Source organism: Aotus nancymaae, unplaced genomic scaffold (assembly GCF_030222135.1).
Source record: "Aotus nancymaae isolate 86718 unplaced genomic scaffold, 86718_ANA_hifiasm-v0.15.2.pri h1tg000108l, whole genome shotgun sequence".
NCBI classification, from domain to species: Eukaryota; Metazoa; Chordata; class Mammalia; order Primates; family Aotidae; genus Aotus; species Aotus nancymaae.
The window spans coordinates 12835249-12855864 of NW_026988523.1; the positions used below are offsets into that span (position 1 = coordinate 12835249).

Genomic DNA, 20616 nt, shown 5'->3' on the forward strand with positions numbered 1-20616 from the left:
GACGAATATCACAGGCCTCAATGAAGCTTCGTTAAATGAAGTGCTGTTTGCCTATTCACAAAAGAAAGTCTAAGTCAGGGAGCTCTTCTGATTCAGAGTAAATCAGAGTCGGTGTTCAATAAATACTAAGTATTTGATGGTTCTATCAGTAAAACATCCAAAAATAATGCTGGGAATAGGAAATTTATTTATTTATGTTGAGACAGGGTCTCGCTCTGTCACCCAGGCTGGAGTGCAGTGGTGCAATCTCAGCTCACTGCAACCTCCACCTCCCCAGTTCAAGCGATTCTCTCACTTCAGCTCCCTGAGTAGCTGGGTCTACAGGTGTGTACCACCACATTCTGCTAATTTTTGTATTTTTAGTAGAGATGGATTTTCACCATATTAGGCAAAATGGTCTTGAACTCCTGACCTCAGGTGATCCTCCCACCTCAGCCTCCCAAAGTGTTGGGATTATAGGCATGAGCCACTGAGTCTGGTAAGAAATTTATTATTAAATCTACTTCTGTGGATAAATTAAGATTGTCATGTCCTGGGTGGCAGGGCTCTGGATCAGGCATGAGAAAAATCTAGAATTACTGTTTTTTAGAGAGAGTTTTGAGGGTTTCCTTACTTCCTTGGGTTGGGCCATGGTTCCAGAATTTTGTGCACAATTAAGGCGTGGAGGTATGGTGCTGCTGGGAGCAACGTGCCATGGTCCACCAGGGTTGCTACTAAGATTTTACCATTCTAGTCCATGACTGGCTGAAGGCCCAGGAATAGGAACCTCTTTTGTAGCTGTCCCTGTTTCCCTCTTCCCAGGCACAACATACAGCCATTTCCTTTCTGTGGTCTTGCCTCCTTCCTGGTAGCACAGACGTTCCTTTTCGCCTGTCTCTTTCTCCTGGCAAGGTTTACCTCCAGCAGAGGGGAATATTTATGGTGAGCAGAGGGAGGTCTGAGGTGAGAGGAATCCTCACTCTTTCTTTCTTGCTTGCTTGCTTTCTTGCTTTCTTTCTTCCTTTCCTGTCCTTTCCTTTCTCTCTCTCTCTCTTTCTTTTTGATCCTGATTACCCTTTCACCAGAGGTTAAGGCTTTTATACAGAAAAAGCCGGAAAGACTCATAGCCTATGTCTATTTTCCATCTCGTGTCATCTGTCTCCTGGGGAAACGATTGCAGAACCCCTATTGGCATAAGTTAAGGGGAAGGGAAAGGGAAAAAGTACATGGAGAAACAAAAGACTACAGCAGAGATTTATATCTCAGAATACTGCCCCAGGCATAGTAGTTCCCTAGTAAATTTTGAAGTCTTATCAACATTGTGAGGGTTTGGCTGACCACTGTGGCTCATGCCTGAAATTCCAGCACTTTAGGAGGCCTAGGTGGGAGGATTGTTTGAGCTCAGGAGCTCAAGACCAGCCTGGGCAATATAGCAAGACCCACATCTCTCCCAAAAATAAACAAAAAAGTTAGCTGGGCATGGTGGTGTGCACCTGTAGTCCCAGCTACTCAGGAGGCTGAGGTGGGAGGATTGCTTAAATTTGTGAGGTCAACGCTGCAGTGGGCCATGATGGTGTTACTGCATTCCAGCCTGGGCAACAGAGCAAGACTGAAAAAAAATTGTTAGAATTAAGGGACAAAGTACATGTAAGAGGTTTAGAACAGTACTTGGTACGGGGACAGTGAGTCCTCAATAAATTATTAAATCTCTTCCACCCAGGGCAGGACCTTGGTTTCTGTCTTAAATCGGGTCTTCCAAGAAAATCACTCCCACACTCAATGTAGTACAGAGCTATATAAGTGATCTCTTCCCATGTTTCCCAGGGACAGTCCAGCCTGGACGCTAGGCTTGTTTCTGATATTACTGGGGTGGGCTTAGAGCTGTACTTCTAGGGGGTTCTGTTTCCTTCCAACATTGTTTTCCGTCCCAACCCTCACCCCTAACCTTAGGAAGCTCAATTTACAACTGTAGTTGGTACCTGCGCTTGGTGCTTTTAATGGCCTTTCTGATAGCCCCCGGGATTAGACAATTACACTGAAATTCAGAAGCAGCATGCACTTTTTGGCATTGATGTCTTTAATTAAATTCAACGAGCATTTATTGAGCACCTAGATTATGTAAAATACTGTTCCTTTAAATACATTTATTTAGTCGTGAACTATATGCTTTAGCAACTTAGTTTGGATTAGTGCTGATTCGAAAACCAAAAACCAAAAGGTTTTATGAAGAATAAATATTAAAATGGAAAAATATTTGCACAGTTTTTTTTTGCACAATTCTTTGTAAATATAAACGTCTTGTGTGGATCATTGTTGCTATGGTATTAATATTAATTGCAATAACAACACTGCTGCTTCCCAGGCCTGCGGTAGGGAGTAACTGTAGGCCAAGGAGCTAGACCGAAGAGGTCCGGGGAGGGGCCTGTAGCACGTACAGCCTATAAGGGGCGGAGTCTTTAGAAACGTACCCAAACCCCACCCCTTACAGCACCTCCTTGGTCTGGGCGGTGTAGGCGGTTACCATGGCGATGACGTCTAGAGGGCGGGGAGGGGCGGAGCTATGGAGAGGAGGAGGAAGATGGCGGGCGGGCGGCTCTGAAGAGACCTCGGCGGCGGCGGAGGAGGAGAGAAGCGCAGAGCCGCGCCGCGCCTGGGCCCATGTGGGGAGGAGTCGGAGTCGCTGTTGCCGCCGCCGCCGCCGCCGCCGCCGCCGCCGCCGCCGCCTGTAGCTGCTGGACCCGAGTGGGAGTGAGGGGGAGACGGCAGGATGAAGTTCGCCGAGCACCTCTCTGCGCACATCACTCCCGAGTGGAGGAAGCAATACATCCAGTATGAGGTACCGGCAGCGGCCGGGGTGTGGGAGGACTCGGAGGGGCCACCTTCTCGCCCTGACGTCCACCGCCGCCTTCCGCTTCGGCTGCCTCCCTGTGCCCGGGCAGACTTTGACCAGCTGCCGCGGGGAGCCACTGCGGCATCCCCGCCGCGGCCGGCAGCTTCCTGGCCCCGCTGCCCTTCCCCTCCCCCGCAGCCCCGCTGCCGCCGGGGTAACGGATATGCAGGCGGAGGGCCGGGAGAACTGACGGAGCCCGGGCCGAGGCCGGTGAACGGTGGGAGGGTGAGCTGCAGGTGGGGGAGTCGCGGTGCGAGGGCAGCTCTGGGGCGCGGCGGTTCCACGCTAATCCCCTTCTCCCCACTCGCCCTGACCTCTCGTCCCCACCCTGGACGAGCGCCCCCTCGCCAAGGTTAGGTCTTGTTTCTCTCTCCTCACCTCTCACCAAGGAATCCTCTTCCAAGAGAAGCCCCTCCAGTGATTTCCTTCGTTCCACAGAGCCCTTCGGCTTTTTCCCACTTGCCCGCTATTGACAAAGGCTTTGTAACGGGGTTGAAACTTGACTTAAGTGTGTATCACATATGCAGTGGTTATAGTTTTTGTAAACACATTGTAATCAACTATTCTGCGTTGATAATAAGACTCTTTTTTACTGATTGCATGAAGTCTACGGAGTAATAACATCTGTTTTTGCCTCTTGTTTGAAATGGAGGGAAGATAATTACATTTTTATATTTTCTGTTAAGTTTTTGCTAGCTGGGGAGAAAATTAGTATATTGTAAACAATATACCTTACCTGTGTATTACAGAAATCATGCTCCCCATTCCCTTTCAATTTCTGTGCTAATACTCCAGGAAGGGATTTAATGGATAGTAAGGAACCTTACATTAATACAGGGAAAAGTAAAGATAATGAACCCATTTATATATTCAGAAGACAAGATACCTAAGAGGCTTTAAGCATTGCAATAGGTTATTCTCAGTAGCTGGCAGTTCAGCTTCTGGATAAAGACAGACTTATCTGTAACCTCCAGGAATTCACATTCATTTTGTGTGCAGGAACAAAGAATACAAAATCAGTATGAACACACATAACCTAGCTAGATTTTATGAATTAAACTATTTTAGTTCACCATTTAATTTTTATATAAGTTTAGTGATAGGAGGTTTGGGCAATAGTAAGGAGTGTATTTATTCATATAACCATTGTAATATTGAGGAAGACAGGGAAAGAGATCCAGGTTAAACAGAATCTTGAATATTGTGAAATATTGCAACCTAGAGTATTTGATTATTGCTAGAAATGAAAGACCAGGAATTAATAATACTTTCTTGTCACTTAATTTCTTGCAGTGTTTTGTGGCCGTGTTTTGTAAGAATGAATGAAATGAGGGACTAACATTTCAGCCTGCAGAGTTGATTTATTGTTTCTAATAACATTCGATTTTAAAACCCTGGCTGGAGTCCAAGTGATGGTTTTTATTGAAAGAAGGATATTGGTCTGTCGTCTTTCTAGTAGTAATTTTCAGCACCACTGCCAGTTCTTCATAGAGGCACAGGACAGGAGCATGCTGAAGCACATCTTATATTTGTTATAAAGCACGGAATGCTTTGGGCAGAAGTGCTAGTGGCTGGATGTATGCTATGATTCATTTTAAATGTTTCAACACTTAACTATTTCATAGAATTGTGTTAATTTGCAATACCTGGGACTGGAAAGAGAAGCATAATTTAGTTTGAAAATGAACCCTCTTCATTTGTAAATGTCACTTTTGTGGCTGGAGGAACCACAGTGATTCTGGGACTCCTCATTCACATTGTCTACTTGGGTACTGTTCATAAATGTTTACTGTAGGTTGGTCACAGAGGTGCAAAATTCCTGAGAGTGTGTTGTGTCTGCATTATCTTTCTCAGGCCAGTTATAAATTATGTTTTGAAAAATTCATTTGTTGTGGATAATTGAAATTTGATTCTGCAGAGAGTTCCCACTGTATGACTCCTGTCCTAGATAAACTCGTTTGGTAGGCAAAATTAAATAAGGGGCACCTTTCTTTGTAAATTGGAGTCAAAGAATATTTTGTAGAGTTGGAATCTTTGTTTTGTGTATTGTTTCTGAAGAGTTGCTGCTATTCCTTTAAAAGTAATAGATGTAAATATGAGTCTTTAGAGTCCAGGAATTTTAGCAGTTTAAAACTTTGGGGGAAAAGGACATCCATAAAAATTTGCTAGGGAAAAAGACCTTTTCATAATGAATTAAACTGTAGGTTCTCATGTGAAGATGATACTCTTTAAACACTGTCAGTAGAACAGATGCTGGGATTTATTTTTCAAGCACTGGTGGTGAAATTTTGGTGTATTACCCTTGGTTTCTAGCCTAGGGTGCTTTCTAGTGTTGTGAATCAGTATGAACTGTTCAGCTTCTTTGGTTTTTGTGTCATTTTGCTATATTAAATATTATGTGAAATAAGCAGAGAATTAGACTCTGAAAATTTTGTTTTACATCTATAATCATATTTAATTATGTATAATATGTATATATGGTAACATAATAAATGGTAGTTTTTGTATATGTTAGCCATGAGACCTGGAACAATCTTTTTTGCCTTTCCCGGGCTCGCTCTTCTTCCATTAACTAAGTATATAGGGGCCAGAGCTTTTCAAGGCCCATTCTAATTCATAAGTTTTTGATTTAACTTTTAATGGTTTTTATTCCTTGAATTGTTAAAATCATTAATGGTAATAACCCATCAATATCCTGAAAATTATTATATTTTTTGAATTTAAAAATAAGTTGTGTTCATAGATTCAGTCTTCATGGGCAGAATAATAAAGCATAAAAGCATAAAATAATAGACCAGCATGGAGAAGCCATATAAAGAAAATCTGTTGAATCCCCTTGTAAGTAGTTTTTACAAAGAATAATCACAAGCAGAGACTATTCCTGTTTCCAGTAATCTATTTTAGTATCAGTCTTGGCATATAAAGTAGAACATCAATAAATCTTTATAAGAGCTTTTTAAAAAAAATTTAGAATTAGTGATTATGTATTTTAAAGCTCTGCAATTGATTAATCAAAATTAACTGAGACTGGTTTCAACCAAATAGACTAGTATGACCATGTTAATATTTTGCAGAATATTAGCAAGAGAAGCAAATATATTTGGTGCGTTAGGTTGCTGACTTTCCCTAGGGCCCTGTATTTCTTTGGTTTCTCAGGACCCAGGAATGATTTTTTTTCAGTATATACTTTGTTTTGTATGATACTAAAATAACAAGGTTTTTGAAGTACAGAATTTTAGAGCTAACAGGGAATTTAAAGATTATCTACCTTGTTTTTCCAGACAAGGAAACTAAGGTCCAGAGGGGTTAAGCCACTTGTTAGGAATATGTGTGTATGTCTCTTGAGCACATGTAAGCTTTGAGAGTCAGGTCACACTGTGTGATCCTGATGAAATCATTTCTTCTTTTAGCTAAGAAACATCTAAGTTTCTTTAATGTTAGAGAATTGGACTTGATTTCTAAGCTCACAACCCCATATTATTTAAGGACTCATCCAGCTCTCAAATTCTGTGTTTTTTAATGGTTTAATTATGTTTGATATATGAAGAAGACAGAACTTACAGGACTAATAATAGCATTCTTTAAAATTAATAATATCTTTCAAAAATTTTTGATGATATTTTGATCTGTGAATAAGATGTTAACCCAATGAAACTCTCTTATTTAACTTAAAAAGGGATGGTCATGAATTAATTTTTTATTGCAGGATTTTGGAAAGGAGAGGTTCTGCATGCACTACACTTCCCTTGTATTCAAGTATAAGGAAAATTACCATAACGTTATTATGATTTTCATTTATAGAACTCTCTCATGGGAATACTCATGTTACAGGCTTCAGTTTCCCAAAGGTATTATGTTGATTAGGTAGGGTTAACTTGCCTTGCTGTAACTTGTTTGAAATTTCCAGTTTGGCCACCCGATGGGGCACAAACCACACTTTTTCTTTCAGACACTTTTGTAAATGAAAGTATCGTATAGTATATTTAAGGTAACACTTGTAAATGATTGCGTCAATGAGATAGTTGGCATATACAAATGTTTCTTAAGTGAGTGAATGAATGTTGTAAAGACAGGAAACTATAACTATTCTTCATTATCTTTAAGTGTGTTTGCGAGAGTATCCTGGAAAGATTATACTTGTCCATTTATCCCTGAAGGTTGGTTTTGGATCAGCTTTTGGGTGAAGGCCCAGATCATAAGAACCTAAGAATCTTATTTGACCTGGGATGACCATGGAAAATTAGTCCTAGCTTCAAATTCAGTCCTAATCTGGGAAGCATTTAAGAGAATGATTGAGTTGTGCTGGGTAGGAATTTCAGGTGTATTTGAGTTGTGAGCCCCAAAGGAATGTACCTAAAATTCCCATGGAGTAAGAGAAGACAGTATTAGAAAACTAAGGGGGCCAGGTGCAGTGCCTTACGCTTGAAATCCCAGCACTTTGGGAGGCCAAGGTGGGCGGATCATGAGGTCAAGAGATCAAGACCATCCTGGCCAAAATGGTGAATGTTGAAACCCCGTCTCTACTAAAAATACAAAAATTAGCTGGGCATGGTAGTGCACGCCTGTAGTGCCAGCTACTCAGGAGGCTGAGGCAGGAGAATCACTTGAACCTGGGAGGTGGTGGTTGCAGTGAGCTGAGATCATGCCACTGCACTGCAGCCTGGCAACAGAGCGAGACTCCATCTCAAAAAAAGAAAAGTAAGGGAAGACAGAACTGTTAATTTTAATCACTTTTATGCATAAGAAAAGGAAGAAATAAAATTTTACTAGTATTTAATAAATGAATTGATGCAGTACCCCTGCTAAGGAGGTCATACACAGGTATTCAGAGGAACACAGAAGGATTGCCAGTGACTTTCTCACTTATTTGTTCACTTTTGCAGAAAAACATTAATCCAGTTATGGGTGCGTAGTTAAATAAATCTATAAATTTTTATCTAGGTTTAGCCAAATCCACCCCTAGGAAATACACGTCTTAAAAAGACTCCTGTAAAGATGCCGTAACAATAATACCAATAATGCAAGCACAAGTGAACAACAAGAAAATGACAGAGCTGACGTTTCTACCTTCTAGTACTAGCTTTTTGGCAGCCAAATTACAGATAAAAACAATGATACTTTAGTAGACTTGACAAGAAGTTTGCCAAAAATTTAAAAATCATTAAGCTAATTCCTTTTTTTTTCTTTTTTCCGGAGACAGAGCCTTACTCTGTCACCCAGGCTGGAGTACAGTGGCCTGATCTCAGCTCACTGCAACCTCTGTCTCACAGGTTCAAGCCATTCCCATGCCTCAGCCTCCTGAGTAGCTGAGATTACAGGTGTGCACCACTACACCCAGCTAATTTTTGTATTTTTAGTAGAGATAGGGTCTCACCATGTTGGCCAGGCTGGTCTCGAACTCCTGGCCTCAAGTAATCTGCCTGCCTTGGCCTCCCAAATTGCTGGGATTATAGGCATGCGCCACCACTCCTGGCCTAAACTAACTCTTTAAAGTATGGTTTTACATTTACTGTCAGTCACAGTGAACTTGACCCTAAGTATATATATTATATACTTGCCTTCGTGAGGTCTGTTTTTCAGTTTGTAGCCATTATAATTAAGTTTCAAAATAAAATCATTTCTGAACTTTGAACCAGACCTTTGAAATACTGTATCATAAAATGTTAAGATTTTATTTATTTAAATTTTTTTTTGTTTTTTAAAGAAAATTAAAAAAAATAATGAAACTTTCCAGTTATGTTCTCTAAAGGCATTGTTATTGATAATTTCTTAGATCAAAAATATTTTTGTACTAATTCATAAATGAAAGGTAAAAATTATTTCATCCTTATGTCATCTTTTTAAAACTTCTTTTTTAAACAATTTTGTTTTACGTTGTACACATATATAGATTGGTATAATTAATAAATACGCATATATTGGAAATACATAATAAAACTTTTTTTTTAAATAGTGATTTGACATAATAAAAATTTGGAAGACTTTGCCCAACTTGTATAGATTAACCACAGCTGGTCTGTGGGTTGCCTGGTATTGAGGTAGCCTTTAGAAATGAGAGAGTGTCAGAGTTCACCCGGGTTCTTGCCCAGTGTATTAGCCTTTTCAGTTCTCTCCTTATCTAGTAAATGCTAAAAGAAGGCAGCAGAGAAAGCTCATGAACAGATACCTTACAAATCATTTGATTTGTTCATTCCACAAATTTACAGAAGTTTTCCTTTGCTATAGGCTGATTTGTCATTCAATGCTTTCAGTACCTTAAAAATAGCAGAAGAAAACCAACACACACACAAAAGAAAACAACAAAAAAAGAAAAAACAAAAAAAAAAACAACAACAACAAAAAAGAAAACCAACACACATACACACACCAAATTTGTGTGTATGTTGTGTTTGATTTTGTATTTCAGTCAACATAGTATTTTCAAAATTAAAACATGGTGTATAAAGAGAAGACTGAAGATTGAGGACTTGGAACATGGTTATTTATAAATTTGAATTACTTTTGTATAACTTAAGTTATATCCCTTTAAAGTCTCATTTGTTTAGTCAGACTGCTATTTAGTCACCTTTTTCTTCCCATCACCAAGCAAGTGTGGTATGTATAGGGACTGATCAGAAAATCTTTTAAAAATTAGGCTGGGCATGGTGGTTCACACCTGTAATCCCAGTACTTTGGGAGGCCAAGGTAGGGAGATCACTTAGGTCAGGAGTTTAAGACCAGCCTGGCCAACATGGTGAAACCCTGTCTCTACTAAAGTACACACTGAATTCCAGCCTGGGTAACATAGTGAGACCTTGTCTGAAAAAAACCAAAAAACAAAAACCCTTTAAAAATGGTTTATTTGCTAGGGGTCAAAGGAAAATATAATTAATTTACTGTAAACATAACTTAAAATTTTCACAATCTGTGTAACAAGAGGCTTAATATATTAAGAAAGCATAGCCATCTCTTATTTTTATTTTTATTTAATTTTTTGAGATGGAGTTTTGCTCTTGTTGCCCAGACTGGAGTGCAATGGCGCAATCTCGGCTCATTGCAACCTCCGCCTCCCGGGTTCAAGTGATTCTCTTGCCTCAGCCTCTCAAGTAGCTGGGATTATAGGTATGCACCACCACGCCTGGCTAATTTTGTATTTTTAGTAGAGATGGAGGTTTCACCATGTTTGTCAGGCTGATCTTGAACTCCTGACCTCGGGTGATCTGCCCACCTTGGCCTCCCAAAATGCTAGGATTATAGGCATGAGCCACCACCCCCGGCCAGTCATCTCTTATTAATTGAGGATGACCTGCTGTATTAGAAAGACCTTGGACCAGAAATCAGATATAAATCCTAAAATCCAGTTCTGTTATTGACTATTCGTAAATAACTAATGAACAAGTGATTTTTTTGAAGATTGAAGGACTGAAATTTAATCATAGAGAAAAGTGGGAAGTTTTTAGGTTATTTTTGTGTGAGTTACTTATCCAGGCTAAATTTGGCAAAGTTGGAATTTAGAGAGTAATCCATGTGCTTTGTGGGCTTTTTTTATACCTTAGAGTAGTGGTTCTCAAACTTTTTGGTCTCAGGACCACTTGAAACTCTTAACAGTTATTGAGGATTCCAGTGTCCATGATACATATACTATATTAGAAATGAAAACTGAGAAATGTTTAAAACATGAGTGTATAAGCAAACCTTCTACTAGTCGTCAGAGATATGGCATCACATAGCAGTAGCTTCGAAAAACTCCTTTGTATCCTCGTGAAAGCGTAAGAGTTAAAAAAGCAAATGAAGTTATGGCGTTATGAAAATAGTTTTGACTCCTTGGGTTCCCTGAAAGGGTTTTGAGGACCCGAAAGCATTTTGAGAGTTACTGCCTTGGAGCACTGGACTTCTTCCAGAAGAAAGTTTGAAGATAGCCTGAAAAAAGGTTCTCTAGTCTTATCAAACATAGAAGAAGATAAAGGAGTCCCTGGGTGAAGAGTGTCTGGTATCTGCTGCAGAGCAAGGACAGTGGAGAAAAGAAAGTTGGCTTCCCTGGATCTCATCTGATCCCTAATTCCACTCTCCTTTCTCTAAATTGAATCAGCGGAAGTGTGATAAGCTTGTCATTAAGGAGAAAGGAATTAACATTTATTGAGCAGTTAGGGACCAGGTGTTAGCTGCTTTACATATGTTATCTCAGTGTTCACAACAGTTTTGTAAGATAGTTGATTTATTATCTCCATTTTACTGATGAGGAAACCCAGACTTACAAAGATCAGTAATTTGCTTAAGGCTATATACTTGGTAAGTAAATGGATCCAGAATTTGAAATCAAATCAAATCAGATGTGGAGCTCTTGCTTTTGTACAGAAATTGTAAATAACAGTAGTAATGACAGTAACAGCAGCTGTTATTTTTTGAGCACTTACTGTATCAGGCACTGTGGTAAGCTCTTTGAAAACATCTCTTATAGCAAGCTGTAAGGTTGTTAGCTGTGTTTCTAGGGGCGGGGGCGGGCAGGGCTGAGACTGAATCTTGGAGCCATTAGATAATTGATTATGTTGATACTAATTGTGAATAGCTAATTGTGGAGATTGTAAGAGCCCATGCTCTTAATTCCTACATCCTACTGTTTTATGAAAAATGAATAAATCCATTCAGTTATACATACATACATTTAGGCCTGGTCTGACCTGTTCTCAAGCACCACTGACCTTTCTCTAGCCCAGTGAAGTAATGGCTGGGCTATTTTTAATCCCAGGTCTTAGTCTGCATGGTTTGGAGATAGTAGAGTGCAGTCTGTAGGATAGTGTTCACCTCTGTTAAATTGTATTTTCCTCAAGGTTATCAGTGTAACTATTACTAGAGAGCCAGCTGGCAAATAAAGGAACTTATGAAGATGAATCATAAGAGAAAGGTAGGGAGATAAGGTGATAAGGGTAAAAAGAGGAAGACTAATGTGGACATAGCTGTTTGCTATGCCACAGTTTTGGTGTTTGGCTTCTGGATCATAAATCATGGAATGTTGGAGTGGTAAGGAACTTTAAAGATTATTTAGTTCAATTTCCTTTTTTACCCAAACGGCAAAAGAGATTGAATGATTCAGGTTATATGGTTTGGTTTGCAGCTGAGTTAACGCAATCACCCTGATTCATTTTATTGTTCCTTGTTTTATATAATATGCTAGTATGTTAATAATACATAGAAAAAACTTAGAAGCCGGACTGTCTGAGTTTATATTCCAGCTCCACTAACTTACTAGTTGAGTGACTTCAGGCAAGTCTTTAACCTTTTTGTGCTTCAGTTTCCTCATCTGTAAAACAGGGATAATAATAGTACTTACAGGATTGTTGTGAGGATTAAATGAGTTAAAATATAAAAAGTGTTTAGAACAATGCCTGGCACATAGTAAGAGCAATAAATTTTCTCTTAAAATTATTTCTTCTGCAGAGCTCAACAATATTAAGTAATGATTAGCTAAGAGTATTATTGACTTGGAAAGTGAGCCTCAAAGCTTGTTTCTTGAGGTTTGTCCAGTTTAGGTTTTCATGGAAAATGACCTTGTTAATTTTTCACTAATATTTTCCCTATCTTAATGAATCACTCTTAACCTTTTTGTATAGGGTAAGAAAACCGGGTGAGAACCGTTATGTGGCTGTGAAGTAAATTAGTTCTCTTGTCACTTGTAACTTGTATTCACCTTAGTTATAGACTCTCTATATTCTTTTTAAAAATTGAGGTGAAATTTGCATGTGTGTTCTTAAGAATGCTGACTGGCTTAAGTGAGTTGCTTGAGTTTTTAGTGCCTATCTAATTTTAGTTTTTTTCAGTTTTCTAGTGAAAATGTAATTTTTAATCCTTTTTAGAGTTGAAAGAGACCTTCTCAACCCCTTTGTTTTACAAATGAATAAATTGAGAGCAGAGATGCCAAGATACCTGGTCAGAGTCTCCCAACTAGCTGATAGCAGAGCTTGATGTAAGAATATTGGCTTTCAGCTTACTGCTGTACCTTGTTAAGGCTTATCATTGCTGTATAAACATTGCTTTTAAATTTTAAGAATGAAGTTTCTTTGTAAGAGTCAGTAGGGATTTAAATGTTCTTGTTAATGATTACTCAGTCTGCATTAATACATTTATCTGTATCTAATCGTAGATCCCATTAACAACCTAAAATAGTTCTTGTGAATGCCAATTAAAAGACTGGGTGTATTAATGATGTTATTATTTACCCAACAACAAGAAAGTTAGGCATTGCCCTATTTAGGTATATGGTCATAAGTGGAACCCTATCTTGAGTGAGGAGATAGGACTAAGGAATTAGGGTGAGGCTTGAGGGATCAGGTAACAATGAAAGTAAGACTCAGGAAGGTTTAGAAATGAATTGGCCTCATTCCTCTGTAACATACCTATATTTGAATGTTAGCACAGGTTGCATGTATTACCTGTACATGAAGAGTATTTCCTCTACCTATAACCCCAGTTGCCAAGCCAAAGTCAGAGCATATATGGGTAGAGAAGATAAGAATATGAATGAAACCAGTTTCCTAAGTATACCTGAGTGTCCCCTTTCTTTCTTTCTTTCTTTCTTTCTTTTTTTTAATAATGAAACAGTAATGATGATAATAACAACAGCTAATGTTTGTTGAGTGCCCTAGTATGCCGGGCATTTTACATTTAATCCTTACCTTGTAAGGTAGGTTTTGTTATACCCATTATAAGATGATGCCGATTCTGAGGTTAAGTGGATTGCCCAAGGTCATGTTGCTAGGGAGTGGTAGAACCAGAATTCAGACACAGATATGACACAGATATTTCAGACACTGAATTCTTAACTTGGTATTAGGCTGTCAGGAAATAAAATAAGTAAGATGGGTTCCTGCCTTAGAATAGTTCTTAATTTGGGTGGCTCCTAATCATAGTATATACTGTGATTATGTTGTAGAGGAATGGCCAATTGATTTTACCCTAGAGAGCAAAGACATTTATCTTGGAAGGATCTACAGAGGTGGTATTTGAACTGGGTACTAGATATTGAGTATGATTTTAACACATAGTTAAGAGGGGAAAGGGCGCTGGGGGATATCTAGGCAGATAGAGTAATAGAGAACAGAGACAAAGATGAGTGGAAGTATCCAAACATAGTTAATGCAGTCTGGTTTAGATATGTTGAAGAGCTGGTAAGGTGAAGTTGGGAAGATGAGCTGGGAGTGAGAGTGAAGGGCCTGTAATACTGTTCTAAGAAGTTTAAACATTTTGCTGGTGTGAAGCATGAAGTATTTTAAAGAAGAGATTGGGAGAGGGGTTAGTGCAAAGTGAGATGTGTAATCTAGATCTTGGAGGATACTTTGGAGAGGGCAAAACCAAAGACAGGAAAACCAAACAGCATAGCCAAAGATAATGAAGACTTGAATTAATTCCTTATTTAATCAATTTTAATATGCATTTTTTTCATGTTTTAACATCTGAAATTGGGGTATGTCTTATAATAAATGCTATGCCATAGTTTAGTTGGCTGACATTTTTCAATTCTTAGAAGCACATAAAATAATGGTGTATGTTATTATTAGTGGCATCCTAGATTTGATGAAATATAAGAGTAATAATATAGCATTTACCAAATGCCTACTATTTGTCAGACAGAGTAGTAAATACTTGTCAGTGTCCATCATCTAGCACAGTGTGTCTGTCACATTTAGCAACCCATATTTGCTGAATGAATTATCTCATGTGATCTTTACAACAGGCCTGTTGACATAGGTGTTTAGCCCATTTTATGAGAAAATAGAGTCTCATCTTTAAGTAATTGTCCAGAGTCAAATAGCTAGTTAATGGTGGAGTCAAGATAATGAACCTAGGTCTGCCTTACTCGAAATTCCATTCTTTTATCACTATGCATGCTCTGTGGTTCCACTGAGATAGATAGAGGGTTGAAGAAGAAGGGTAGCTTTGAAATTTGATAGAACTCTTAGGGCTTTCACTGAAGGGATAAATAAATGCTGATGGAGTTAGAGTAGAAGGTGCATTTGAGGTCAGTGTGTTGCTTGGGAACACCATTCGACTGGCCGCCAAGAAGCCTCATAGATTGTCTTTACTCTGGTAAATTTAGTGTGGACCAGGTTCTCATAATAATTTGGTCTTTTCCATAACTCTGGATTGATGGGGCTTGGGCAATAGTATATAGTTAAGTAATTGGTTGAATGATACTAAGCTCACATGGGAGTGATGTATCAACATCTGGGTGCCAAATTACTATTTACGATGGGAAGTGTACCTAACATTCACATTCTAGGCTAAAATGCTTTTTTCTTGTCACCAAGCTGTAAAGGGAGATACATAATAGCTAGAAGGTGGCTTGCTGATTATGTACTATAATTAGAAAGAGAGAGTTAATGATTCATTTATTTAATGCTGTTAGGCCAATGTTTTACAGTGTTTAAATGGGTTAGGTCCTCAGTTAAGGGTGTCTTCTTCCCTGGATTATGCTTGGATGTGCTGCCATTATTTTGAGACTTTCCTTTTCCTATGCTTTTAATGCTGACCTCTCCCTCTTCTGATTTACTTTTTTTTTTTTTTAAAAGATAATGTTAATACTACCGATACTGGTCTGTAACTGTTTAACTTTGCATCTCTCTTCTGATCTATTGTATATGAAGTTTAGAATTTCACTGGATTCTAACAGACTAATTTGAATTTTGATCTTATTATTTATTAGATGTAAGACCTTTCTGAGCCTTATATTCTATTTGTAAAACAGTGGAAATGTCTTTCGCAATAATTGTCATGTTGAGATAATAGGTATGTAAAACATCTAGCCTATATGTTGTAGGCCAGTGGTTCCCAACATTTTTGGCAGCAGGAATCAGTTTTGTGGAAGACGATTTTTCCACATACCAGGGGGAGGGGGAATGGTTTTGGGATGGTTCAAGCATGTTACATTTATTGTGAACTTTATTTTTATTATTTTTACATTGTAGTATGTAATGAAATAATTATACAACTCAGCATAATGTAGAATCAGTGGGAGGCAGAGCTTGTTTTCCTGCAACTAGATGGTCCCATCTTGGGGTGAGGGGAGACAGTGACACACAAAGTGTGTTGTTTATGTTCCATCTACTCCTTAATCTGGTTTTGGTTGCTGTCACTGCAGAAAACCTGCTTCGCAAAGATAGGAAGTTGGAAATGGAAGCAGGCTTTTCAGTGCTTTTGTGGCAATCTCAGAATATTCTGCCTTGACTTTAATCCAGAATGTATGGATATTTGAAGTTGTCTCAAGCATACTTTTAAGCCCACTGTCATTTGTGATCTGAAGCAGTTGATCTAGCCTGGACAAAGCCAATTCACCTGGTTTATTCAAAAATGGGTTATGGATTCATTTCTTTTCCAGTTTGGGGGTCTTTTGTGGTTGGGAGGTAATGCTTAAACTCTTGAAAGCTGAGATAGTGATCATGCACCAGCTGGGAGGAAGAAGGCCCTGGCTTAGTCTCTTTCAAAATCTCTGCTGATTTTTGAAACATTTCAGAAATCTCAGTGTTCCCTCGTTGCTCCCATAATTTCAATTTGTCTTTGAATGCAGCCACTTTATCTGCTGACCTGCACACAGTTGTCCATCTCTCCCAAAGTGACAGATTGAGTTTGTTGAGCAGGTTGAATGTGTCATACAAGTAAGTTTTGTGACTCATTCTGTGTCACAGAAATGTGCTGCTAGTGGTGATTGTTTTTCTAAAAGAAATCTCTGGAGTGGCTCTTGTAACTAAAAAACTCTAGCCAGTGATCTGCCTTTAGAAAGCCATCTCACTAAGAGAAGATGTGTGTGCTCTGCTTCCATCTCCTCACAGAGCTGTGTAAACAGATGTGAGTTAAGGGCATGTACTTTAATGTTCATAATTTTAGTCACATCCTGCAAAATATCGTTCAGGTGACATTTTTCAGCTAGCCAGCATTTCTCTATGGATGACACAGTGCATAGACTCAACATTCAGAAATGACCTCTTTGACCCGAGTAGTGAAACCAGAAAGCCGTCCAGTCATGGCAGCTGCTCTGTCTGTGCATATACCAACACAAAATGACCAATTCAGTTTTCCTGACATGTAATCATTCAAAAACGTGGAATAGTTCTGCAGCTGTGGTGTTGGTTGGCAACAAAAGTGCACATAACGTATCCTCATGCACATCCTCCTGAAAAATATGTCAGCCAGAAACAAGCATTGATGCCTTGTTGTCAACAGCAGTAGACTTGTCAACCTGGATTGCATACCACGGTGACCCACTAATCCTAACAATTGTGTCTCAGTATCCTCTGCTGTTCTATGTATTTGTCTAGTTACACTACAAGCCAAAAGAGGAACACATGCCACGTTTTGAACTGTAGCCTCTCCTTAAAGGTCATGACAGATGTCCTTAGCAGCAGACAGGATCAGCTCTTCACCAATAGTAAAGGGCTTGTTAGCTTTAGCAGTGCAGTTAGCCACTAAGAATGATGCTCAGAGTGCAGACACACTTGATGAAGTGGTGGCCTTCAATAATTGCTTTTGTTTTTCATGTTCATGTTTTTTTTTTTTTTTTTTTTTTTTTTTGTAACTCCAAAGGCTTGTCTTTTAATGCAGGGTGCTTGGTCTCCATGTGATGAAGCAGATTTGAAGGTTTCATGGCTTTCTTGGATAGCTGGTTGCCACATATACAAAGCTGGCTTGGAGAATGTGAATCACCTGTTGCAATGAATCCATTATTTAAGTAGGAGCCTTGGTATTTTCTCTTAAATGCAGCTTTCTTTTTGTTGGCAGTCTTAGAATCGTCTGCTGTCTCATCATTGGGTCTTTCCCCCTTTTCAAAGAAGCTCTCCACTCATTTGTTTTTTACTCATTTTGGCTGGGGTTAGGTTGTGGGCTTACCAAAACTGTGACTGAGACAAGTGACCAGTGTGGGAAAGAGGTGTGGATGGAAGTAGTAAATAAAACACTGGGTGGGCCATGAATGTTGGCTTCTGACTTAAAGCCTGCCACTGGTTGCAGCTGTACAATTGAAGCACATCAATTCCCTTGCTACTATAAAGCCTGCCACAAGATGCAGCTTAATTGTCACTTGCCACTCACTGATAGGGTTTTGATATGAGTCTGCAAGCAATTGATTTATTATGGTCTCTGTGCAGTCAAACCTATCTCCTGATATTAATCTGTATTCACAGCTGCTTCACAGCACTGGCATCACTGCCTCAGCTCCACCTCAGATCATCAGGCATTAGATTCTCATAAGGAGCAGCAACCTAGATCCCTTGCATGTGCAGTTTACAATAGGGTTCACACTCCTCTAAGACTCTAATGGTGCTGCTGATCGGACAGGAGGCAGAGCACAGGCTGTAATGTGAGCAGTGGGGAGCTGCTGTAAATTCAGATGAAGCTTTGCTTGCTTACTCGCCTACTACTCATCTCCTGCTGTACATTACTGTAGATTTTTTACAAACACTGTACAGTTAGGCTACAGTAAATTCATAAAAAAATTGTGTTGTAACATTATGATGGCTATAAGCTGTGACTTTTCTAAGACAATAGGAATTTTTCAGTTCTATGATAATCTTATGGGACCATTGTTGTATATATGGTCTGTTGGCCAAAACATCATTTTGCTGTGTGTGACTATATTTTATTATCAAAGCAGGCCAGGCACTTGATTACCAGGCATTTGACTACTGTTGGTTTTGTCATTGTCAGTCTTCTTCATGGCATTCTAAGGAAAGCAGCCTCGGTGACTGTCTGAGTAGGCAAGCTTTAGAATATAGCACTAGCCAGGCCGGGCATGGTGGCTCATGCCTGTAATCCCAGCACTTTGGGAGGCCGAGGTGGGCGGATCACCTGAGGTTGAGACCAGCCTGGCCAATACGGTGAAACCCTGTCTCTACTGAAAATACAAAAATGAGCTGGGCGTGATGGCACATGTCTGTAATCCCAGCTACTCCAGAGGCTGAGGCACGAGAATCGCCTGAACTGGGAGGTGGAGGTTGCAGTGAGCTAAGATCCCATCACTGTGCTCCAGCCTGGGTAACAGAATGAAACTCTGTCTCAAAAAAAAAAAAAAAAAAAAAGAAAGAAAGAAAAAAAAAGAAAAAGGAGCATAGCATTAGCCAGTAGATCTTTCTGCATTGTAGGTGTTCTATATCTGCATTGTCCAATTGTGGCCACTAGTCAGGTGTGGTCATTTAGCATTTGAAATTTGCTTAGATAGACCGAGGACCTGAATGTTTAATTTTAGTTTGCTAAAAGTAAAACATTTTGCTTTTGATGGCAACATATGAGTAGTGGCTATTGCTCAGCTCTAAAACTTTCACTACTTACAATCATGGCAAAAAGGACAAATTATGCTAATTGTTTCCTTTCACTGCTGTATGTATGTATATGTGTTTGTTTATGTATTTGTGTGTATATATTGCTATCTCTCATTTTGGGATTTTCCGAGAATTTGTAGCAGCAGAAGTTAAGGTTCTAGGTCTTTCTCTGCCATTAAGTGGCAGTGCCTGTTTAGTTGCCCTAAATGAGGGTCTGTCATTTCTGAAATGTAGGATAGTGTTTTTCAGAGATTGGTTCACTGCCCATGTGCAGCAGAATTACCTGTGCTGCTTCTAAAAATACAGAAATGCAAATATGTGCATCCCACTAAATATCTATAGAAAGTAGAATTTCTGGGGGTTCAAACCTGAGAAATCTGATTTTTTTTTTCTTGGGGAATCTGGAGTGCAGTGGGATAATTTCGGCTCACTGCAACCTCTACCTCCCAGGTTCAAGCGATTCTCCTGCCTCAGCCTCCTGAGTAGCTGGGATTACAGGTGCACACTACCACACTCAGCAAAGTTTTGTATTTTTAGTAGAGATGGGGTTTCACCATGTTAGGCAGGCTGGTCTTGGACTCGACCTCATGTGATCCACCCACCTCGGTCTCCCAAAGTGCTGTGATACATGTGTAAGCCACTGCGCCAGCCAGAAATCTGATTTTTTTTTTTTTTTTTTTTTTTTTTTTTTTTTGAGACGGAGTTTCGCTCTTGTTACCCAGGCTGGAGCGCAATGGCGCGATCTCGGCTCACCGCAATCTCCGCCTCCTGGGTTCAGGCAATTCTCCTGCCTCAGCCTCCTGAGTAGCTGGGATTACAGGCACGCGCCACCGTGCCCAGCTAATTTTTTTTTTTGTATTAGTAGAGACGGGGTTTCACCATGTTGACCAGGATGGTCTCGATCTCTTGACCTCGTGATCCACCCGCCTCGGCCTCCCAAAGTGCTGGGATTACAGGCTTGAGCCACCGCGCCCGGCCCAGAAATCTGATTTTTAAAAATTGTTTTCTATAAATTCCTGAGACAATTCTAATTACTAGACTGATTACATCTGTTCCTTTTATCTCTGATAATTTGTAACAGTGAGATTTGTCTTTTAGCTATTTTAAATTTAGTTTATATGTATATTTTTTGCTGTTAGCATCTTTTGGGGGGCCTTATGCATTGGGTTCCCGAAAATTACATTGTATTTTTCACAGCCTTCATGTGTTTGTGGGAGGAGTATAAGTCCTTGTTTGTGAAACTAATCCCCAAGAACATTTTCTAGTGCAAGCTAATGACCATTTAGTACTTTGATTAGAGAATTAAAAATGCATAACTAAATATTAAGTGCTTAACTTTAGAGATCACTCTTGAATATATGCAAATGCTCTATGTTGTGGACAATCTGTAATTCATGTGTCATTGTTTAAATCATGAATATTTGGAACACACAGCCAATATCCTAGTTTTCCTGCAGTTAGACTTTT

The 20616-nt window shown here is 39.4% G+C and overlaps 1 protein-coding gene across 1 annotated transcript in view; it reads left to right on the forward strand.

Moving 5' to 3' along the window:
- Nucleotides 1–2675: 2675 nt before the first annotated feature.
- Nucleotides 2676–20616, forward strand: part of XPR1 (xenotropic and polytropic retrovirus receptor 1) — a 254560-nt gene continuing 236619 nt past the window's right edge. The window contains exon 1 of the mRNA XM_064370708.1: nt 2676–2815. Coding sequence (XP_064226778.1) covers nt 2747–2815 — 69 coding nt within the window. The 5' untranslated portion in view covers nt 2676–2746. The remainder of the gene's footprint in view (nt 2816–20616) is intronic.